This window comes from Schistocerca piceifrons, chromosome X, assembly GCF_021461385.2.
Source record: "Schistocerca piceifrons isolate TAMUIC-IGC-003096 chromosome X, iqSchPice1.1, whole genome shotgun sequence".
Classification (NCBI taxonomy): domain Eukaryota; kingdom Metazoa; phylum Arthropoda; class Insecta; order Orthoptera; family Acrididae; genus Schistocerca; species Schistocerca piceifrons.
Window position 1 is genome coordinate 118,786,548 of NC_060149.1, and position 25,999 is coordinate 118,812,546.

The 25,999-nt window shown below is 36.0% G+C and overlaps 1 protein-coding gene across 2 annotated transcripts in view; it reads right to left on the minus strand.

The window, feature by feature from the left end:
- LOC124721134 (microphthalmia-associated transcription factor) overlaps positions 1–25,999 on the minus strand; it is a 378,231-nt gene that overhangs the window by 203,283 nt on the left and 148,949 nt on the right. For both annotated transcript variants that reach the window (XM_047245947.1, XM_047245948.1), the window contains exons 2-3: positions 21,745–21,937; positions 3,685–3,960 (exon numbers count right to left, since the gene is read on the minus strand). In XM_047245947.1, coding sequence (XP_047101903.1) covers positions 3,685–3,960; positions 21,745–21,937 — 469 coding nt within the window. The remainder of the gene's footprint in view (positions 1–3,684; positions 3,961–21,744; positions 21,938–25,999) is intronic.

A 25,999-nucleotide genomic window follows, 5' to 3' on the forward strand; every position in this document is an offset into this window, starting at 1 on the left:
CCTGATGATTAATTTTGAAATATGGTTGTTTGTGTGTATGTAACTAACTTCCCTCAGAAAATGCAACCTGTCCAATCAGTTCCCCAACTGTTAACTACTGATTGTCATTCCCTACAGATGCTCCCATTTCTGTCTTCACAATATCTCTCTCTCTCTCTCTCTCTCTCTCTCTCTCTCTCTCTCTCTCTCTCTCTCTGTGTGTGTGTGTGTGTGTGTGTGTGTGTGTGTGTGTGTGTGTGTGTGTGTGTTTTTGAGATCATGAATCATGCTGTTGAGTCACTTGGAAGTGAAGAACTTTCCACCACTACAGGTATATTACTGTTTATGGCACGTGTGATTATGCCCATTCTTGACATTATGGAAAAATCAAATGGAGAGCATCCAAAGTCAGCATCCACAACATGCATCATAACCAATTGAGCACTGAATTAATTTTCTTTTATTTTTACATAACTTAATGTTTGAAGACAGTTCTTTCATCTGCCTCTGGGAGAGGAAAGCTTTCTGCGAGGAATTCTTATTTAGGTAATAGGTCTACAACTTTGTTTCTGCAGTTTTTTCTTTAAGTTTGGGGCTTTATTAGGAAAAAATTACAAAAAATAATTATGATTCATAGTATTGTGCATCATTGGCCACTATATTCTCCCATCTTCCGGATAGCATACGAATCCCATGGCGGAAGAACTGGGCGTATTTTGTGGGGATCCAGAGAGAGAAATATATGGAGAATATGGCAGGAGGGATAGGACTTCTCATTTCAATGTTTCCATATACATTTTGATGGGTTTTGCGACATGGGGTCAAGCACTGACCTGCTGTAAAATTACCCTTATGTGTCTACCACTGTATTGTGGCTGTTTGTGTTTCAGTGCTGGACTCGAACCCATCAATTGCTTTTAATAATTATGTCCTGTGACTGTCTTTGTCTGTTTCAGTAACTACGAAAACGTTCTGTCTCCCACCGCCATGCCGATCTTCGACATCAAAATCACTATTCATAAGGTGTTGAAAAAATTCTCTGCACGTTCTTCCACTAATAGTTCCCTCACCATTGGTCTTGCCCAGCATTTTAAGAGCCACATCCACAGATTTCTTCATGTTAAAGCAGAAAATTAAAACCTCCCACAAATGGCGAGAAATGGGCATGTAAGTTGACGTAATTAATCGAGAATAACCTTATGATGCAATCACAAATCGACTAATATTTTTATGACATTATGTTCACAGATGCCAAAGCTTATTGTATTACACCTATGACCAACCACCTGAACTCCACTTGCCACTACTGCCGTCTATTGCAAAACAGCGGAAGCAAAGTTGTAGACCTAGTAATAAAAATGTATGTACAATTATCTACACAAAATGCCTGACAAAGTTCAGATCATCCCCTCATTAAAAGATAGCTAGTTCTATCACTACAGGGTGTTCAATGCTGTAAAATTATTACTATCACTAAGAGAATAAGTATTCTCATTCACTTCCAGTATCCCACGTAAATATATTATTTAGTTTTGTAGCAGCAATTCTCATATTCCGCATTGCTTTTATGTATTAATTGATTCTGTTTGAAGAATATTGAAACTGAAAATTTTCACTTATTATCTGAACCTCCAATTTATTCACTAATCTTAAGTCAATCGAGAGATTTGTATTACCAATTAAATTTTAATTCTGATAATGAGATGTCCCATTTGCTATTATTTTTGCTTTTGTTTAACCCCTTTAGAGTCAACTGGTGATCCAGATTTAGTTATCAATATTTTATTGTGTACCATATTTTGCTTTCCTTCACTAATGAACTTAACTTATTAATCACAAAGTAAACATTACAACAGTATAGATAGTGAGTCACTAGATTCGAGTGATGTGGTATCACTGAATCTAAAGTATCTGGAAATCCATCACCATATTAACCGATTAAGAGTGCATGGCTGTACAAAGGTGCTAATGCAATTGTATATATTTCATAAATAATTTGGGAGTATGTGAGACCACTCACCAAACAGCAGAAGGCACACACAAAAGAGAGAGAAAACTTGCTAGTTTTCAGAATAAATTCTTTGTTGAGATGACAAATCCTATATCACATGTGTGATGTATTGGATGCTAAATAAATAAATAAATAAAAAATAAATAAAAGCTAGTAAGTTTTCTTTCTCTTTTGTGTGTGCCTGTAGATGACTCAATGCATCTGCTATTTGGTGAGTGGTGATGTTTACTCCTAAATTATTTACATTCTACCTGAACTTTCCTACATTGATATATATTTCAGTCACTTTGAATGGAAAACTTTAGCCTTTGTGTCTACCTCATTTGCTACAGCTCATTGTGAGACTAAGCCTATCTTTGGGTAACCTTTCAAAATAAATCATTATTTCATCACAATAAGTTTACAGGTATAGCCTTTTGTGTGGTATACTCAAGTCTTACAACTGTTAACTTGTTGCTCATGACCTTATACCTCAGGATTTGTTCCCCAATGGTTAAAAATTAATTTTTATAAATAGTTTGGTTTACGGTCTGCACATATGCGTAATATGGCACACCACTGTTTGAAGTTATGACTGTGTGCATTTCATGAGCCGATGCTGCTGTGTAGTCATTTCACCGAAGGGGCGACATTCTCGTATTATTTTGCATTGTCACAGCATTATAAGAACCACGCTGTTTAGTAGCAACCTAACAAGCAAGGAGCTCACACTTTATCTCTCTTACAAGGTCTAGCAGCACACATTTCTTGACAAACAGATTATGTCCCAATTTCAATTCCAAACACCTCTTTGGTTTCTTATGAAGTTCAGTCATCAGGCATTGTTAATGATACTAAATCACATTAGACTCTTAACACTTGTCAGTTCCTCAAAGGGCAGCTATTTCCTACAGAATTTTCTTTCGTGCCTTCCCTTACTTTCATTTCCATAACCACTCACCAAAAAACACAAAACTCTACACTTAACATGTGTCCATTACAGCTATCTTTATGAAAGTCAGTGATAAGCCACCTCCATTATCATCACACCAAAATCATGATTTCACTTAGTCTAGCTCCTCTCAGAAGTGAACACGGATAAATCACCTCACAAAAAAGCTAATCATAAGTATGTTAAAGCACTATTGTGATCAATGGCCTAATAACTCCCATGATTCGCAGCTAACTTGGACCCATATACTTGAAAATGACACTGATGTACTCTGTCTAAAACTCATTCACATCCTAGGAACTAACATTCCAACTTGAAACAGTCCTTGTGGTTGTAGTTGTCATGACATTTCCTCTGCATTAAACCTCTTTTCCATTAAATTATATTTAATGTTTTCTGCATTTCTAAGCTGTCTTACTGCTGTCATCCACAAACACATTTTCCCTTAATTACTTCACTGTCTAGTTCCAATTGAAAGGAAATTTAGCCTTAAAGTTCAACTAGTGTTTCCTATTACATATAATAATCTCATGTCAAACTACTCTTCTGTTTTGACAGAACTATCATCTATAATATACCAGTTCCCTATCCCACAGTGCAGTTTTGTAATAAATATTTTTACATCTCATTATTGAATGCAGTTTCTATATCATTATAGAAAAGCTTTTACAAGATTTTTCCTCACTTATTAATCTTGGCATTTTTCCAATAGCAGCTGTAGAAATAAACAGATTAAAATTCAAGTAGAAGTACAAAAACTTACCTCAGAGGCACTTGTAGCAACTGAGCTTAGACTTGGTGACAAGATATTCTCCGAACTGACGCTGGTCATATTCTGCTTTGGCTGCTGCTCAGGTATCACTGGTGCAGAATTGACAGGAGCGCTGTGTACTGCAGAAAGCTGACCACGAGCACTACCCAAAACCTGCTGGGCTGCTAGTAATGGCTGCTGACCCGACTCGCACAAGAACTGTCGAACCTGATTCTTTTGCTTCTGCATTACATGGTAACGAGTAGGGTTCTCCAACTCAGTGCGAACCTGAAAATGACAAATTGTGTGTACCTGCAGTTCTGAAATAAATCATTTTACCTGGGTATATTAAATGCACACTATATAGAACAAAGTGTCTGACGCACCAGCTGCATAGATTTTAGTAAACATCGATTTCTCATTCAGCAGGAAACAAACAGATGCAGTATATAAAAAAGACAACATAAGAGAAAACATAATGGACTGCTTTGTAAAGCAAGTAAAAATCTGGCATTGTCAAATAGTAAAGTATCATACAGATGAAGTGTCATTAAAGCTATTAGAACTGTGTTGTATTAGGTGACCACATTACTAGCAGCAGTGCAGTAAACATCCCACTTTGACTCACAAGAGATGCAAAGCACTGGAATTCTGTCAAAGTAGTAAATGTACATGTAATTTCAACTGCTGTATGAAAAAAATATTATCTGATCATGGAATAGTGGAAAGAATATTTTCAGTTACTGTATGTGGACCACAGTTAAACAACACTAAAATGAGAACCAAGCTAAATAAAATAATAGGTGCATGGCTAAGACAGAAAAGTTATGTAACACAATAACTTCTGAAATACATGAATAGTTATTTTACTTTATAAAAATATCTTATATTTATTTGGTTCAAGATGAGAAAACAGGGAAAAAAGCCACAGGAACAACTACACAAACCACAAAAAACATTTAGTTTAGAAGTACAAATGGATTTTTAATGTTGTACCTTCAGGGAAAAAAATCATTTCAAATAACTCTATAATGTCACTCAAAATAGCTAACTTTTCGAGAAGTCTCATTTTTCTCAACATTTGCTAAATAGTTCTTGCAAACCTACAGCGAAGATCTAGTTACCTAAGGATTAGGGGTCCATGGGGGGGCGGGGGGGGGGGGGGGGGAGATCAAGAAACCAGCGTTACTTGTTGCGAAACACAGACTGGAAATACATAAAATTAAAAGTGTGTTTGGCAACTAAAATAAGCTACAGAATACTTGTTACATAATAAAGTTTAATTTGCTCCATTAACTTCCAGATAGCATACTGTTTAGGACTGATATTGTTAATTCATTTGTACAGTGAACTCTGATGACACAGTCAGGGAATAGAACTGAAGTGGCACAATGAAGTCTCTCTATTAATATAAATTATTGTTCACTACAGCTAAATTGTACCACTCTCAAATAAATGTTCAGAGCACATCCCCAAAACAATTTGATGTGGAGGAACATTTAAAGTAGATCACAAAAAGAATCATGTGTATGAATTGTTAGCTAAACAAAAGGCATGCAAAAGTGAATTTTAAAAGCATGAAAAACAATCTCTGTGCTTATGTCTGCACTATTTACATATTAAGTGGTTGTACTTTTAAGTACAGTGAATTCAAAGGAAGAAATAATAAAACTGCTGGAATATGACACCAAAATGCTGAAAATGGAAAGTTTAACAACTGTTACCTATAATACAAAGGACAAACAAGTAAGTGCTATAAAGGAAGGGAGTGACAAATAATGAATTCCTGACTCAATATTTTAAAAACATTGTTGTAACAAACAGTAAAACGTCCTGGAATTCAGTCTTATTGGATAAACGAGCATTTTAAAAATATTTTGAGTATGAAATGGCACAAATGAAAATGGTAAAACAACTGAAAACAGCTGCAGAGATGTATTAATCCACATTGGCACAAACTACTCTCGGTAGCAGTGAGGAAGAAATATTAAGTGGAACATGAAATCTTTGAATTGAGTTGAATTGAATTTTATTTGATCCTGTAAGATTACATCGTGTACAGTAAATGTACGTGTAATATAGGACATGTCAAAGTATTAAAATTCTTTATCAATTATTTTTCTACACCTTTAGCTTACATTTTTACATCACTGATAATGAGTAACAATATATACAAATTTAATGGCATAAGTATTCTGCAACACTGTAAAACTCTTTTTCAATGAGATAGTCTTTAAGTTTCTTTGTAAATTCATTGTGAAGTACACTATCTTGCAGGGTTTTGGGCAGACTTCTTAGTAGTCTGATACCAGAGTACTGGGGTCCTTTTTCTAGCATTGCCAGTCGGTGGGGTATGCTCCGTACTTCATTCTTCTTTCTTGTATTGTGGGTGTGTACACTAGCATTTGTAATCCAGTCCTCACTACCTTTTGTGATGTACATTATTGTTTTGTATATATATAATGATGAAAAAGTTAAGATACCTAAATTCTTGAAACAGTTTCTGCATGTTTCAGAGGTCTTTCTTCTTAAAATGGTCCTAATTGCTTTTTTTTGTAATGTGAACACTCGTTTTGTCTCTTGTTTGTTTGAGTTTCCCCACACCGTCACTCCATACTGTAAGTATGGTTCGAAAAGTCCATGATACACTGTACACAGAAGGTTCTTGTCTGAATACTGTGATAGCTGCATCATTAAGAATATGACAGAGCTCAGTTTCTTACAGACATTATTAATATGTTTTTTCCATTTCAGTTCATTATCCACAAGAATACCTAAGAATCTAGCAGATTCTACTTCTTCCAGCCTTGTTCCGTCAACCTCTAAATCCATGTCTACAGCCTTTTCCTTGTTTTTAAACACTGCATACATAGTCTTTTTTAGATTTATAACCAGTTCATTTTCCAACAGCCATTGAGCTGTGACATTTGCAGATATGTATGCTCTTCTCTCAAGCTGTTCCATATTTTGGTCACTATTTAGTATTGTCATGTCATCAGCATACAATATTTTCTTTTCTTCCTCGTCAACACCTATATCATTAACAAATACATTAAATAACAATGGCCCCATTACCGAACCCTGCGGCATTCCATATTTGATGGATTTGGTTTCTGATTGGTACGAGTTTCCTAATGATACATACTGCTTGCGGTTGCACAAGTATGATTTTATCCATTCACCTGGTTGTCCCCGAATGCCATAGTTGCTTAATTTTTGTATCAGCATTTCATGGTCAATGGTGTCAAATGCCTTTGAAAGATCCAGAAACATTGCAGAGACAACCTTTTTCTCATCTAAGGACTGTAAAATGTATTCTGTTAGACTGACAATTGCTGATTCTGTAGATTTACCCTTTCTGAAACCATGTTGTGAGGTCATGAGAATGTTATGTTTGTCCAAATAGTTAACTAATCTGGTATACATAAGCATTTCTAGGATTTTTGAGAAACCTGATATCAGTGAAACTGGTCTGTAGTTGTTGGGACCATCCTTACACCCTTTCTTGTACACTGGCACTACCTTTGTTATCTTCAGTTTTTCTGGAAAAATTGCATCTCTGAAAGAACAGTTTGCTATGTTCAGCAGTGGTGTTATTATCTCCTCACATACTAGCTTTATTACATGATTTGATATTTCATCATCACCAGCTGATTTCTTGGACTTCAGTTTCTGTATAGTTTTCCGCAATTCATCTTCCGTGACTGGTCTTAAGAACATAGTACTGCATGATCTTTTTGGTACCTTAATACCCTTCTGTTTTTGACTATTTCTTTCCAATTTTAGGTTTTCTACTACACTGATATAGTTATTATTCAGTATGTTTGCTATTTCCATACCATCTGTGACCACTGTGTTGTCTACTTTAATTGACCTAATACCTTCTTCTTTGTTTGACCCATCTTTTTCCTTTCTTTCAGCATTGGTTGCATTCCAAGCTGCCTTTGCCTTGTTTTTTGAGTTCGCTATAGTGGTGTCAATTGCTCTTGCTTTCGCTTCTCTTATTGTTTTTCTATAGTTCTTTTTTAACATTTTATAGTTTTCAGCTTCGCCCATCCGTCTCACATCCTGAAGCTTCCTTCGCTGTTCTAGTATTTCACTCGTAATCCACTGTGTTTGATCTTGATGCCTTTCTTGTCTCTTTACTTTGGGAAATGCTACATTAAAATGGTACTTAATTGTTGAAATAAATGCATCATATTTTTCATTTACACTCTGGGCCTGTAGGGTTTCATTCCAGGTTTCCTTACTTAACATTGTTCTAAAGATGTTGATATTTTGTTCACTGATGATCCTAATTTCTTTGGTTGTTTGTTTTGGTTCTGATACTGTGTCATTACTTCTGCAAAAGCTGATTAGTTGTCCATGATGATCAGATATTTCTGCCTGAACTACATGTGACTCATAGTTACACATATTAGTAATTATGTTGTCAATAATTGTCTCACTTTGTGAAGTCACTCTTGTTGGTGCAGTTATTGTCACTTTCATGTTATGCTGTATTAACAATTCTTCAAAATCCTGTCTTATTTTTGTGTCTTTTCCCATGTCAATGTTGAAGTCTCCACATATAATAAGATTTCTCTTCATATTCATTCTCAATAAGCTAGCAACTTTTTTTAGAAAGATGCTAATATTGCCACATGGTGACCTGTATGCATAATATGTCTGGTCTTACTTCACTCAGGAGTACTTCTGCTTCTAATTTTTTGTTACCAAAGTATTGAATATTTTGATGAAGTACTTTTATGTAATTTTTCTTTTGTTGGTTTACATGTTGTGAGCTGTATTCTGGGGCAAATTCTTTATTATCGTCTTTTTTTGTATGGTGCTTATATTTTTCTTTTCCAGCTGGAGTGTATGATTTTTCATCCCCTTCAGGCCATATTAGTTTCCCTTGCATCTAATGATTTTGCAGACATCTGCAAACATTCTGCTGGACGTTACAGACCCCAGTCTATTTAAATGCAAGCCATCCTTCGCTAGTGAGTTTTTACATAGGAATTTGTTTGGGTCTATAAAAATTGCCCCAAGACGATCACATTGTTCTTTAAGAGCACAGTTTATTTTGGCGATATATTTTTCACTCACCGACCTTCTGTTTACGATTCCGCTAAGTATCAGACGAGATCCTGCATACATATTTCTTGCAGTACGAATCATGTTTCTTGTTTCGCTTGCCATTTCTTCCTCACTGCTGCTCCTTAACGAATTCGTCCCAACATGTATAAACACCCCATTATAGTTATGTCTGGTTTCAGAATCTGGTTCTGTAGTATCTTGTCTTGCATTTACCATATTTTTAAAATGTTTACCGAGTTGATGCGTTCTAATACCAGGTCGTACGTCGATCTTGCAATTGGGGACAACGATATTCTTCAGCAGCGAATCGCCAATTATTAAAAAGTCATTTTCCTTTTGTTGCGTATCTGTCGCCTTGTTTTTCCTTTTGCTGTATGTCACCACCTTCCATTTATATTTATCTTCCGGTTTTTGGCTTACTGAGTTTACCGAGACATCAACGGGAACACTTGAAATGTTGTTTTTAAAGTACGATCGGTCATTCGTATTTTCGCGATCTTCTTGCTTTTCCGTTTGATGGCTTTTACACACACAGGACTTCTTTTCTTGTATTAATGTATCGTTTTCTTTCTTGATGGTTGAAAGTTCGGTTTTTAATGCCTCAATGTCACAGTGCAAATTCTGAACACAACCTCCAAGCTGGTAATCAGTGGTATTATTCACAAAAAACTGGTAAGTGAAATACACACTAATAGGAGAAACAGACAACAATGTGACAGCTTGAGGCAACATTCATTGTCCAATAAATGACAAATGTTGGGGGAAAAATGGCCTGTACATCCACTGGTTTGGCCCCTTTAATTTCAGCCACATATTTGTAGATTTGTGCAAAATCCGAAAATGAAAGGGAAACAGATACATTCTGATGTTGGTGATAAATCCAGGGTGGAAAATTAAATTTAAAGAAAATCAAAACTGGAATGTCAACAGCTTAACAGCTAACCTGGAAAACCTTAATATTTCTAAAATTGATTAAGTTAAAACAGTGCTTTCAGAATGTGTACACATCAAAATTATGAGCTGAAATGGACACTATTTAGAAGAAGATTGTACAAAAGTTTTGAATAGTATTAAGAACTTTGTTGTAGCTAGCAGTTTTTTTGGGAAAAGTAGCTCTCATAGATGCTCCTGCATTCTTCTTGATGCCTCAATATGTTATAAATTAAGAGAATACTCAAATTTTTAAAATAAAAAAATGTGCACAAGAGCTGTTCTTTAAATAGTTTGACTACAGTGATTATTAAAATTAACATAATTCCTGGAAAAGCTGTAACAAAACTATCCTTATATAAATTCCAATTTATCCTAAAAATTTCAGAGCGAGTATAAGAAAAACATTGTGATGGCAGCAGACTTCAACTTAAGTGTGTTAAAGCTGTGATGTCATAAAATTTCATGACTTAAATCAGAAATCCAAATTCTTATTTTCTGAAATTACTGGAGTAAACAGCAGATAAGTGACCTGCATTGATAATATTATTACAATCACTCACTTTCATGGTGGTAGCAAGTACTACTTAAACCTACAGATTTCTCGCCATTCTACACTATTTATTTCTTGCCATTCTTCGCTATTTATTGACCTTCGAAACAAATAAAGCCTCAATAAATGTATATAAAAAGAAAATTTATTAAAGGTAACTTAAATTTTCTCCACAATAAGCTAAATGTTTTAAGCTGGCTTATAGACCACTACAACTCAAGCACCAGAAACTATTACAACTACTTAAATTGTTTTTTATATGTACGAAACAATAATTTTTTCTTCCAAGAACCTGGGAAAGAAAGTAAATAGTAAAGTCAAATGGATTACACCAGGAACAAAAATAACTCTTGCTAGTCAGTAGCAGCTCCAGAATCACTGGCAAATAATACCGGGGCCAGCCAAATGGAAATGAGGCAGATTGAAAAAAGTAAGTACACTGTTTATTATTTTAAGAGTTACTGGCATAACTGTTAGTACATTTATCCCACTGTGAGACAAGACAGTCAGTGCCTTCATGGAGACATATTTGTGGTTGCCTATGGAACGGCGACTGTACCAAGACATGCTGCTCTTCACCTGAAGCAAATCCACAGCCATGAGTATCTATCTTCAGGGCTTCAAAAATATAGAGTTGCATGGGAAGAAATTGGGAATGTATGGAAGATGTGTAACGGCTTCCCAGTGAAACTTCTACAGTGTAGTTAAAACATTATTTCACAACAACTGTCCATTATTATAAACCAATCTTTTGAGCACAGTCTTTTCCCAAAGGTGCTGAAATATGCAGAGATAACACTGTTGTTAGAAAAGGGATCAGCAGAAGATATGGAGAAGTCCTACCCTGATTTTTCTGCTGGTGCAGCAAAACAAATTCAAAACTTCCTTATACTAAATGACAATTTTTTTACAATCAGGTTGGTTTCCAATAAAGAAAATGCACTGTAAATGCTATCAATTAATTTTTACAGATGATAAACACTACATTAGATAAAGGTAAAAGGATCACATGAATATTCAGTGCTCTGACAAAAAGAATTTTATAAACTGAATCATTCCTTACTTCTCCAGAAACTACAGATGCGTGGGAACAGGGATAGTGCATTAAATGGTTCAGCTCATACTAACAGAAAAGAAACAGACAATAACAATAACTTCAGATTCATGGAATTATTACTCTTACTGGGAAGCAATTTTCCCAAGGACTCTCATAGCCTTTCCCAGTTCTATGTAAATGACCTACCACTTACTATAGATGTTCTGTTTATTTGCAGATGATACATTATTTTTAATTAAAAATCAGATAGATGAAAAATCCAGAAAGTGTTTATATGGCTTTATAAAATCTGGTTCCATCGAAATGGGATAAAACTATATGTCACTAAAACACAAATGACGCAATTTGAAATTAGATAAAACTAAAAGTAAGACTACTTAGCAACTTCTGCAATTTTCACAAATGCCACAAATGTGGACATCAGAAAGTTAGTCTTTCAATGATAATTTGAATATGTTATTCATTATGGCATAATCTTCTAGGGGAATTCAACATATGTAACAAGGCTATTAGTATTGCAAAAGAAAATAATTGGGAACATGCGATTAAAGAAAGATTATCATGTCATTCGCTGTTAAAAATTTTGAAAATACCAGGTGGTTATAATTAAACAGGTGGTGTTAAGAATGCTGCAGTGCAGGCTGTATATATCACAGGATGCTGAAACATTGTAGGTATGTTCATTAATTGGTAGGCTCATGAGGTATGCGGGAAAAAATAATAGTTCCACTTTCTGCCACCAGGTGAAAATATGGCACTGTAAGCAGCAAGAAAATGAAATGTTTCCTGTTTTGAAGACAGTACGCTATCTTGTTACTTGGCAATGCATGCAGATTTTTTTTTTCCCTTTTATGATGTAACTGTTGGTGTAAAGGGTTAAGAAGGATGAAGTTTTCCATATGAAATGCAATGGCTATTGACAAGAAAGACGGCGCACTAGTAGTAAAGTTGTTTTACCAGAACAGATTCAATAGCACTGCAGGAATGTCACCAACAGAAACAGCTGCAAAGAGGTCTCGTGTCAATGAATGGGCTAAAGAATATCATCAAAGAATTTGAAGAAACAGGTGAATTAGGTGGTGCAGCTCAGAGAGGAAGATGACCCATTCCTATGGCAGCTGTTGATGAAGTTGCTGCAGCTATAAGCCAACCATGCAGCACATGCCTCAAATTCTGCAGCCAGTGCTCGAGCTGTGTCACAAGAATTCTCTCTCTTCTGGTCAACAGTTCAACAAATTTTGTGGCGCATCTTACACTTGTATCCCTACAAGATTCAGAGTGTGCACCAAAAGAAGCCCCAAGAGAGTCTACAAAGCTGTGACTTTGTCCTTTGTTTTCTGGTACACATGGAAATGGATAATATGTGGCCGGGAAATATTCTTTTGATGGACAAGGCACGTTTTATTCTACAGAGTGCTGTAAATAAACAGAACTGTTGTATACGGGGTCCTACTCTGCTAAAAGTGCTGTGAATACACAGAACTGTCACATACGGGGTCCTACTCCACCAGGTGTTGTGCAGGAAAATTCACTGCACTCAGCTTATGCATCTATGTGGTGTGATTTCACAAGCTCCTCCATTTTTGGTTCAGTTTTCTTAAAGGAGATGACACCTTGCGGGCCTGTTATATGTACAGTTACAGCTGCACATTATAAGAACCTCCTTGCGCAACATGATTCCAGCTTTGCAAGAATGCAGCTGCCAGCAGTACAGTACTATTTTCATGCCAGATGGGGTGATACCACATGTCGCTTGCCAGGTGAAAGATTTGTTTTGAGAAACCTTCAGTAATGATAGCATCATCTCTATGGAATTTCACAATGTGTGGCCATCCTGACCCGGTGCCCTAAATCCACGTGACTTCTGGTTGTGGGGATATCTGAAAGATCGTGTGTATCAGGAATGTATCGAGACTCTTCCTGATCTGAAGGATATTGCCCTGATTACACCGGATATGCTGTAGGCAACTGTTGAACAAGGCATGTTATGGATGCGCAGCATGTTGCTGAATTGGGAGACCATACTGAAGACATGTTGTACCTGGTGAACATATCCTATTAAACTTAAGATTAAAGGAGAGCACTCGCCAAGAAGCACTGAGTCATCGAGAAGGACAACTTACTAGCTTTTGGAGCTATCCCTATCCTTTGACAAGCTAGAGAGTGTGACCCCCCCCCCTCTCTTCTCTCTCTCTCTCTCTCTCTCTCTCTCTCTCTCTCTCTCTCTCTCTCTCTCTCTCTCTCTCCCCCCCCCCTCCCTCCTCTCCTCCTCCTCACAGGAAAGGCAGATGTCAGACTGAGATTAACTGGGAGAATCCTCAGGAAGTGTAGTTCAGTAGTTCACCCATAAATAAGGTAGTTTATAAAACCATACTTGAGTATTGCTCATCAGTTTGCATCCTTACCAGATAAGACTGATAGGGGAAATGTAGAAGATTCAAAGGAGGACAGCACATTTCACTATGCATTCATTTAGTGAGTGTGAAAATTTTAGGAAAATGCTAATCCAACTCCAATTGTAGACACTAAAAGAAAGGCATTTTGCATCACAGTGTGGCTTATGGTTAAAACTCTGAGAGTTTCAATTCCAAGAAGAGTCCATCAAAACATTGTTTCCACTTATTTATATCATGTATCTTGCAAAAAAACATCAAGATGCCAACAATTGTCCTTCCCAATCACCTTTCACAATGAACAGGAAAGGTGGGGATATGATGTGGTACACACAGTATCCTCTGCAACACAACTTAAGGTGGCTTGTGGAATATATACACAGAACTTTAAACTTCTTACACACCCATTAAAACGCTATGACCAAGCAGCTGTATGTATGAGGTTAAAAATTTACCATCAACTAAATGGTAGGAATACATTCACTCTAGAGCTTGATTCTATGAAAAGGTTGCTCTTTACTTTACTAGTGGAAAATTGCTATTATTACATTGAAGATTTCATGTATGACAATTTCACAGTTTGAAGAAAGGAATTTCATATTTTTCTGTAGACTGTAAACCAGTATGAGTATTGTACAGTTGTATCACAATAATGTATGTGAAACAATGTAATAATTTTGTATCACAACTTACAAAAATGTTTCATTGTAGATCCTGACATGTCTACAGCATGACAAATCAAATCATATCTAGAGCAAAACTGAATTCCCTAAGAACCCAAGGCAAGCATTTTACACTACTGAAAATACCAAACTAATTAAAACTGTGCACCATCTTGACAATTTAATCCAGCTCTCTGCCTTCCACTATCAACAGTACTGTTGACTCAATCAGATTCCATGAGACAAGTAGTAAATTATCCAAAAGGAACTCGCTGGACACAGACTCATTTCATATGCAAGTGTAATGGCATGGAACCTGCAACATGGATAACTGGAAGATGTAAGCTTCATCACAGACAGAACTGATTTCTCATACTCTGCTTCTCCTACTTTGTTTGGTTATACATTAACATACATACTCTGTAAATCACTGTGAACTGCGAAGAGTGACTGTGTGCTCTTTAATTAGTTTAATTTTGTCTTCATGCCGCCTATTGGGACAATACAACGGGAACCGAAGAATATCCCTAGATTTTTCACACAAAATGGGTTCTTAAAATTTTGTAAGTAGCCTTTGGTGGCATAATTTTCATTATCTTCATGAATGCCAATTAAGATTTTTCAATATTCCTGTGATTCTCTTTCGTGACTGAAATGAATCTGTGACCATTCACGCCACCCTTCTTCGTATGTGTTCAAGATCCCCCAGCTACATTATACTCTGCAAGCCAACTAACAGTGTTTAGTGGAGGGTACTTCTGGTACCACTAGCTGATGACCCCTTCCCTGCTCCACTTGTGAGTGGTGCATGGGAGGGATGATTGTCAGTAAGCAACTCTAATTTCTCAGATTTTCTGCTCGTGGTCATTCCGTGAGTTGTATGTGGAAGAAAGTAATATGTTGTCAGACTCTTCCCGGAAAGTGCTCACTTGAAATTTCTATACTAAATCTCTCTGTGATGCACAATGCCTCTCATGTAACATCTGCTACTGGAGTTGGTAGAGCATCTTTTTAAAGAACTTACACCAGGTAAACAATCCTGTGAGAAACATGCCACTCTTCACTGGGTGTTCTCAGTCTCTTACCAGTCTTACATGGTAAGGGTCCCAGATTGGTGAGCAATACTCAAGAATTAGTTGAACAAGCACCTTTTAAGATACTTCCTTCATGGTTGAGCTATAGTTCCTTAAGATTCTTCCTATGAATCTCAGTCTGGCATCTGACTTTCCTACTACTTGTTTCACGTGGTCATTCCACTTAGGGTCACTCTGCATAATTACTCCTAGATAGTTTATGGTAGATACTGTTTCCAGCAATTTATAATCAATAGTGGAGTTGTGCAGCAGTGGATTCCTTTTCCTGTATATGCGCAGTATGTTACATTTATTTACATTCATGATCAACAGTCAGAGCCTGCACATTCTTCAATCCTCTGCAGGTCATTCTGCAAATTGATGCTGTCTTCTGGTATTGCTACTTTCTTATAGATGGACAGTCTTAAAGAGCTTCCCATAGTTTCTACTAGATCTTTTATGTGCATTGTAAACAATAATGATTGTATCACACTTCCTTGAGGCCCTCTGGCAATTTCTTCTGCAACTGTTGATTTTATTCCATTAAGACCAACGTGTTGAGTTCTGTCTGCAAGGAAGGCTTGAATCCAGTCACTAATCTGGTCTGATACTTCGCAAGCTCATATTTTTTCACCAAACAGCAATGCAGAACAATATCAAGTGCCTTCCTGAAGTCAAGGAACATGGCATCAAACTGAGTGAATGGACCTCATGGAGGAACAGAGCTAGGTAAGTTTTGCAAGATATCTTCTCTCAGAATCCATATTAATTTTTAAAAAGGAGATCTTAGTTCTCCAAACACATCATAATTCTTGGGCATAAAACATGTTCCATAATCCTACAACAGATTGACATCAATGATGTAGACCTGTAATTATGTACCTCTGTCCTACAACCCTTCTTGAAAATGGGAATCACCTGCACTTTTTTCCAGTTGTTAGGTACCCTTCACTGCTCTAGCAATTTACAATAAACTGCTGCTACAAGGGGAACAAGTTCTTTCACGTAACCTTTGTAGGATCTTATACATACCTGATCTGGTCCTGACGTCTTTTCACTACTAAGTGATTGTAGTTTCTCTCCTATTCTGAAATCAGTTATCTCCCTATCTGCCAATTCAGTGTTCATACAATGACTGAAAGGAGGGACTGGGATACAATCTTCCACAGTGAAACAATTTCAAATGACTGAATTCAGCATTTCAGCCTTCTCTCTGTCTCTTTCTGTTTCGGTGCCAGTACTGAATAAATGAATAGAGGATTTTGAACCACTTGCTGATTTTACATAAGACCAAAACTTCTTGGGGTCTTTACTCAAATCAGTTGACAAAAATTTACTTTTAAAGTCACTGAACGCTTCTCTCATTACTGTTGTTACGCTTATTTTTGCTTCATTCAGCTTTTGTTTGTCAACTAGGTTTTGACTTCTTATGAATCTGTGCTGAAGCTCTCTTTCTTTTTGTACCAGATTTCTAACAAGACTATTAAACCACAAGGTGTCTTTCCCACTCCTTAAGACCTTGTTCAGAACATACTTGTCTAAGGCATACTGAGCAATGCTTTTGAATTTTTTCCATTTGTGCTCCACGTCCTCATCCCCAGCACTGAATATTTGATGCTGACTACTCAGACACTCCACAATTTGTATCCTGTCATCCTTGTTAAACAAAAATATTTTCCTACATTTCTGAACATTCCATGTAATACCAGTAGTCATAGTTGGTATCACAGTCTCATGATCACTGTTACCTTCCTCTATGTTAACCGATTCAATAACTTCAGGTCCATTTGTTGCTAGGTGCTCTTTACCTTCTTGAGTTGGTTCTCTAAATATCTGTTCGAAGTAATTTTCATACAAGACACTCAAAATAATGTCACACAAATATTTGTCTCTGGTAGCAGTTTTGATAGCATAAGATTGGATGCACAAGTAATCTGTAAGCAGTCTATTATGCAGACTGCATTTTCCTAGTATTCTGCCAAAGAACTGAAGTCTACATCCTGCCTTACCTACGACTGAGCCTATGCCATCATTAATCTATACTGTACACAAGAGACATTTTAAAATCTTTGGACAGTTAAATGTTCAACATATGGAAAAAACACACTTACTGAAAGACTGTTTAGAATAAGCAGTTGAAAGAAGATTGAGATTGACAGGCTAGAAGATTCAGAAAAAAATTGTAAAGTCTTTGTATAAGCTTATAAGGAGAAAAAGAGTGCTTTGAAAGAATTGTTGGAAGAATGAAAGAAACACCACTGAATTGGTGGAGCGATTTTGGTATGATTAGTCAAAACTAGCAAGTTAAACATGTTGCCGGAACAGGCAAGGAAGAAGAAATTATTCTGAAGCTTACACTAGACACATAACTTGGCTCACATCTCTTTGTTAGTCATCAAACATGGTATCAACATCTCACAGTTACTCCAGATTGTTGGGAAAAACTTTAGATGGCACCTCAACTTTTGTGCCCCATGTACAGCAGCACTTAATTCATGAGAACTCAGGCTAAATTTCATATTCAGCCATTCAGATATATGTTTTACACAGCTTATTTCCTTCACCATCCCTGTCTTATCAGAGCTTAAAAAAAAACAGTGCTGCTACAAAACCCAGTGGGACAAAGAAGCACGGGAACATCACGACTTCAGTACCCAGATGATGTGCAATAAGATCTACAAAATATTGTTGTCACAGATGTAGACGCAAGATGCTGGACATGGATGGATCTAATGATATCCTAGAGCAGGCAGAGGCCTATCATAGGCTGCAGGGCCAGGAAGAAGAAGAATAAATGGGAAGCAGTAGTTAGTATCACTAAACAGGCCTCTGCAGAATATTCTTGAGTTCACAACACTCATGATTCTTAATATTACATATTTTTGAGGTCTGAAAACTTTAGCTTCCCCTTAAAAAAATCCATGTATCACATTATGGAATGAGAGAAAGCAAAGTATGTAAGTTTTTTCATTTTTATACTATCTATGTTTGACAGCATTCACACTGCAAATTGAGATTTTTTTTTTTTTTTTAGGCATTTTAGTAGTTTTGCAGTATGCTTCTCCCAGTTGAAGATATTACCAAGCTGAAATTCCAAGAATTTAACACTTTAACTTCTCCTATCTCTTTATCATCATATTTTACGTATATACTGGAAGGAAACCTCTTGAAAGTTCTGAATTGCATGTAGTGAGTTTTATCAAAGTTTAGTGATGAAGAATTGTGTAGGAACCATTTGTTAATGCCCATGAAAATTTCATTAACTTATCTTTCCAAGACTATATTTGATTTTCTATTCGTTGCAGTGTTTGCATCTTCTGCCAACAAAACAAAATGGGTATCTGGTAATGTTACAGATGAAACATCATTGATATACAGAAGGAAAAAAGTACAGGGCCTAAGATGTGTGTGGTGACCCAATTAGTTCCAAGTTGGATGATGCCTCATATATTAATGCATGTGTCTTTCCTATTGAAAGCCCTTGTTTCCCATCATAGATTTAAGATCTGAATCATTTTGTAGCATTTCCTGTTGCACAATAATATTCTAGTATGCCAAGATTCCTTTGAAAGATCGCAAAATACACCAGTAGTCTATAATGTATTGTCTACTAGATTAGGAACATTCTTGCTTTATGTGTAGTGTAGATAGCCTTCTTAATATCAGAACCCTTTAGAAATCCAAACTGTGACTTCACTAATATATTATTTGTTATCAAATGGTTAAGAAGCTGATTGCATATTATCTTTTCTAAAAGTTTTGAGAATATTGGCAAAACTGAAATTGGATGGAAATTTGACAGTATTCCTTTACCTCCTTTCTTAAATGAAGACTTAACTTCAGCACATTTCAGCCATTCCGGAAATATCCACCAATAAAAACTGGCTACACAGAAAACTTTATATTTTATTAAACTCAGAAGCACACTCTTTAATTAGCTTTGTTGATACTTTATCATAATCAACAGATTCACTCGATTTTAAAGATTTTAGGTTGGATATTACTTCTACTGGTGTAATGGGGGTCATATTCATATTGCTGAAGTTAACTGTAAGGACTGATCTGATATATTCCATGACAGCATCTACTGAACCTGACAAAGTAATGTATTGTAGAGTAACTTCACACCTTTGTAAAAATAAAGTTTTAACAAAATGTCAGGTTTGGTTTTCAGAAGGGTTTTTCAACGGAAAATGCTATATATACTTTCATTAATGAAATATTAAATGCTCTGAGTAACCGGAAATCACCCGTTGGGATTTTTTGTGATCTATCAAAGGCTTTTGATTGTGTAAATCATGGAACACTTCTAGATAAGCTCAAGTACTGTTGTATGAATGGGACAGAGCTCCAATGGTTTAAATCATACCTAACTGGAAGAGTGCAGAAAGTTTAAATAATCAGTTCACATAATATGCAAATAACTGGTGATTTCTCAAACTGGGGACCAATCAAGAATGGGTACTGCAAGGTTCGGTCTTGGGTCGTCTGCTGTTCTTAATATATATTAATGACTTGCCATTCTATATTTATGAAGATGCAAAGCTGGTACTTTTTGCCGATGATACTAGTATAGCTATCACACCCAACAGACAAGAATTAACTGGTGAAATTGTAAACGATGTTTTTCAGAAAATCATTAAGTGGTTCTCTACAAATGGGCTCTCATTAAACTTTGACGAAACACAGTATATACAGTTCCACACAGTAAATGGAATGACACTATTAATAAACATAGACTTCAATCAGAAATCGGTAGCTAAGGTAGAATATTCAACATTTCTAGGTGTATCCATTGATGAGGGGTTGAACTGGAAAAAACACACTGAGGATCTGCTGAAATGTTTGAGTTCAGCTACTTATGCTATTAGGGTCATTGCAAATTTTGGCAATATACATCTGAGTAAATTAGCTTACCATGCCTATTTTCATTCTCTGCTTTCATATGGCATCATATTCCGGGATAACTCATCATTGAGTAAAAGAGTGTTCATTGCACAAAAGCGTGTAATCAGAATAATTGCTGGAGCTCATCCAAGATCAACGTGCAGACACTTATTTAAAGAGCTAGAGATCTTCACTGTAGCCTCACAATATTTATATTCACTTATGAAATTTGTTATTAACAATCTGAACGAAATCAAAAGTAATAGCAGTGTACATGGCTACAACACTAGGAGAAAGGATGATCTTCACTACTCAAGGTTAAATCTAACTTTGGCTCAGAAGGGGGTAAATTATGCTGCCTCAAAAGTCTTTGGTCACTTACCTAATAGCATCAAAAATCTGACAGATAGCCATATAGCATTTAAAATGAAATTAAAAGAATTTCTTAATGGCAACTGCTTCTACTCATTAGATGAATTTTTGGATGTAGTAAGTGGGTAATCTCCCCCCCCCCCCAAAAAAAAAAAAAAAAAAAAAAAAAAAAAAAAAAAATTAAAAATATTAAGTGTCATGTAATATTTTGTGTAATGTAATATCTTGTATAGACACCTTTTATTAACCTGACACATTCCACACCATTACTAAGTGTTGTATTCATGATCAATGGAACAAGTACTAATCTAATCTAACATTACCAACTTTTCAGTCACAGTTATGAAATGCTTGTTAAAAAGCTCTGAAACACAGTATACATGTTCCCAATATATTATTTATTCTTAATGCTATCTGCTCATCTTAATGTCTGATCTACCAGTCTCCTCCTTCACTATACCCCAAACTATTGTTATTTTGTTATCTGATGCGATTATCCTTTTTCCTATATTGTATTTACTTTGATTGCCATATTACTATCTTTAATACTTGGCGGTATATCCTGTAATGAGCTATACCAAACATCAGACCAGTTTCTGAATGATAAGTAGTTTCCTTTTGGTTTTAAAAGGTACCTTTACTTCTCGAATAATCCACGGCTTCTTTGTAGACTCTGGAGTAATCTGGGTTAATTTTGGGGAAAACAGTTTGAAAAGAAAGTAAGGACATCATTAATAAAAGTGTTGCATTTTTTATTCACACCATGTGGACTGTGAACACCACTCCATTTAACGTGTTTGAGAAGCCTGCTAAAATAATTAATTTTGAACTAATGTGTATCACATTTTATATCCCGTTCAGTGCCAACATTTAACAAAAGCGACTGCATATCATGGTATGAGAAGCCACTGTAAGGTCTGTGCACCATAGTTCAGAAAAAAAGGAAGTCGTATAGCTATGGCAAATGGTAAGTATTTACTTTTGTGCCTTAAAAATTATATTTAAAATTAAATATAATCAATACTGTCTCTGCACATACTTCTGAAATTCCCATAACAATTACCTGTAGCACTTGTGGCGGTACGTCAATACCAAAGCTGTGAATGTTGACTGGAACTTTAATAGATGTTGAAGCACTTTGCTGCTGAGCCTGCTTCTCGGCCTCTCTCCTCTCCTCCTCCTGCCACTTCTCCCTCATCAACTGAAGCTTCAGCTGTGTACGGGATGTAGGGGTCACAGTTTTAAATGTCGGTGGACTGCAATTTGCACAAGAAAAAAAATATCATTTAGACCATAACATAGTATGTGGCATAGCAAATCTAGTGTAAACTCTACATGTAGTTAAAAATAGAAACAATACAAAACAATGTTTCTTCAAAGATCAAGTGTGACACTCAAACTAGTACCTTAGGCATATTTAAAAAAATCTACTTACAAATTTCTCTGGGTTTATAAAATCAAAAAATTATTATTCTTTTCTCTTGTTTATAACATACACCCTTCACTTTACTCCTTAATACAATAATATAAGATACAAGAAACAGTCAGCGTATTAAACTAAAGAGGAGACTAGCCACACAATGGCTGTTTCTTCACAGCAAAGCCTTGAGAAAAATTACAGAACTTATGATACTGTACCTCATACCATTTACTCATTCAGACACTGAATGTGGCCTCCTAATCTGCAAAGACTATCTTACCTTAGCCAACTTGTTAATTTTCATTATTTTTCATTTAGATTTTCATTGATTATTTATATTCATCACAACAAATAAGGGCCTACTTTCACATTTCTTGATTACAATGTAGATTTTTCACACATGAACTGTCATACTGATCTCAAGGTATTGAGTATATTTTTTCTAAACAGGCTTTACCATAAGCTGACATTTACTCTGAAGGTCCCCCCCACATCGAGGTAACTTTTGGGTAGAATGTGTGGATGTAGGACCTAATACTCTATTGTACTTCTAAGTACTCTTCAGAGATATTAAATATTCCTTTTCCAAAGTACAAAATAATGCATTTCTGAGTACCCCTTTTTACTTCGTATTTTCCACGTACACACAGTTCTACACTGAAGTGCCCAAGAAACTGATACACCAGCCTAATAGCATGTAGGGCCCCCGCGAGCACGCAGAAGTGCTGAAACACGACGTGGCATGGATGTGTCTACTGTCTGAAGTAGTGCTGGAGGGAATAGACACAATGAATCCTGCAGGGCTGTCCATACATCTGTAAGAATATGAGGGGGTGGAGATCTCTTCTGAACAGCACATTGCACGGCATCATGTGTGGCTGTCCTTTATAGATTAGATTAGATTAGTTTTTCATTCCATAGATCTGTGCTGAGGAGATCCTCATGGATGTGGAACATGTCATTTTTTTTTAAGCTGAAATAACAATACTAATAGTATGAATATATACAATACAACATTTGTTTAGAAGGAGTTGGCCACTAGTAAGTCTTTCAGGCTCCTTTTAAACTGATCTTTTAACACCTTAATTGTCCTCAAAGTTAGAATTTGTAAATTTTGAAAAACAAAACCTTACACAGTTACTGACAGCAAATAAAACTTTAAGGACAAGGATAGTCATCAACAGCTGTTTCAGCCACATGCTCTTCTGATGTTATGGGTTGGAGAATGCCACAGTGAAATGTAAGACGTCTACTGCAAGGGCCTAAAACAAATGAGGCAGGTGCTCACCATCTACTTCAATGACTTCCTTATACTGCCAGTAGAAGTAATACCCTAATATCTAATGGAAGTAAGAAGAGTAATTCCACAATTAGTAGACAGAGATCGAAATCATCTTGCCTGCCATATTTCATTAAGTGGCAAGGAGTGTAATAGGCTAAACTATAGCTAGGTGAACTGAGGTGATACTACCAGCATAGATATCACACGGAGAAGTTCAACTGATGTCACTGAGAAGACAACATCTCTGTGTTTGATCAATAGCAATGGAAACTTGAACTCTGGTCTGATTTGGGAGTAGCTGACAAACTACTCTGCAATTATAACTGTGTAGGCTTCTGTGGCCAGAGTCAGTCAGCATGAAAGTTTTCTGGGCGTGGTACCACATCACATTATAAATAATAATCACTGATGAAACCAATGTTTCAACTGCAGTTACTGTGACTGAAATGTTAGTTTCATCACAGTTATTTACAATATGATGCAGTACCACACCCAGAAACTCTCATGTTAACTATTCTTCTATTGTGTATCCAATGTGAGCAAGTGTATTGGAAACACTCTTGCCATAGTATATTTGTTACTGATAACATTTTACATCTTAAAAATCTTCTGATGGCTTGTAAAATCTATATGGGCTGCTAGATGAACTTCAGTGTGACCCATTGTTGCTTAATGCAGCCAAACTTGATGGCTGTTGCACTTCTTGATGTAATTTAATCCACACACTTGCATTTCTTCATGTAATTTAATCCACGCACTCCACTTTCATCAAATACTCTTCATGCTTGTATTGGCATGGTAGTGGGTAACTTTCTCTTCATTTAATAGCAGTACGTACTTTAACTATAATGCCATCTGTCTGTTATTGATTGATTTTTGAGAAACATTCCTTGCCCTTACTTGAAGCAAATCCGAACACAGAGTAAATAAAGACTGGAAATGATGCATCAGTCGATAGTTGTTAGTTATTTTCACTTCCCATTATAAATAATAACAATGTGGAATAAGTCACTTTACATTCACATCACAATTTAATTTGTAAATATGGCTACACGCTGATCATTTAAAAGGTTGGTTTGTCAGTGTTCTTTTTATATTGGTTTGAGTTAGTAATTCCTACCCACCACCTTTCACACATTACAATAATAGAAATTCTTCTATGCAATAGGAGTTGTCAAAGAGAAAGTTTTTCACTTTGTTTTCAAATTTTACTTTGCTGTCTGTCAGACATTTTACATACTCGGGTAAGTGATCAAAAAATTTTGTTTTAGCATTGTGCACCCCTTTTTGTGCTCAAGTCAACCTTAGTGTGGAGAAATAAATGTCATTTTTCTTTCTGGTATTCTGCTTATGTGTATCATTGTTCCTTCTGAACTGCACTGGATTATTTACAACAAACTTAATGAGGTATATTGTGAACCATAAATCATAATGTCCAATTCCTTAAACAGATGCTTACAGTATGATCGTGGGTAAGTACTACATATTATTCTTACAGCATGTTTTTGAGCAGTGAAGACTTTCTTTCTCGAAGATGAGTTACCCTAGAAAATTATTCAATATGACATTATTGAATGAAAATATGCAAAGTATTTCAACTTACTGGTTTGTCTCTTCCCGAGATTTTAATTTGTTCGAAGTACAAATGTGGCTTAACTAAGTAGTTTTACAAGTGCCTTTTCCAGTTAAAATTCTCATCAATACGGACATCTAACAATTTTTGAGTTTTCACCGTATTTATCTTTTCCTCATCATGTGTTATACTTATTGGTGTAGCAGCCCTAGATGTGCAGAACTGAATATGTTGGGTCTTTTTAAAACTGAGGGTGAGACCATTTGCAGGAAGCCAATCAATCATAGTTTAGGAACATTGTTTACCATTTCTTCTGTTGATGCATGTATGTTCTGACTGAGTACAATACTAATGTCATATGCAAGAAGAACTAATTCTGCTTGCTGTATATTAGACAGAAGATAATTTGCAGTATAAGGTGCAATATTAGACTTAAGATTGAGCCTTGAGGAACACCATACATGATTTCTCTCCACTCCGAGCAATGTCTGGGACTATGCTGGTTGAATTACTAAGCATGACTTACTGCATTCTTTTCGTCAGATATGACATTATCCACTGGTTGGCTATACCATCAATCCCATAAAACTTCAATTTATCTAGGTAAACACAGTCATTCACACAGTCAAATGCATTACAAAGGTCGCAGAAAATACCAATTATTTGATGCTTGCAAAATTTGGTAAACGAACTTGTAAATGGTTTTTCTCAGCAGAGCAACTCTTCTGAAATCCATACTGTGATTTGCTGAGGATAGTAATGTTGCTCAGGTGAGATACTATTCTATAATAGATCACCTTTTCAAAAAATTTCAGGAAATGTCTCTCGGGAAAAACGCAGACGGATATGAGGGAACACCTACCCATTTATCTTGTCGCCAACTTTGGTAACGACTGTCGCGCGCGATGATGGGAATTAAGATGGCGGAGCTACACTATTTTGAGTATCCAACGAAGTATTAAAGATGTTTTGCTTCCGATCGTTGGAAACGTAAATATTAGTTTTTAACATGACAACAAACTCGTATTTCAAGGGGTCATGCG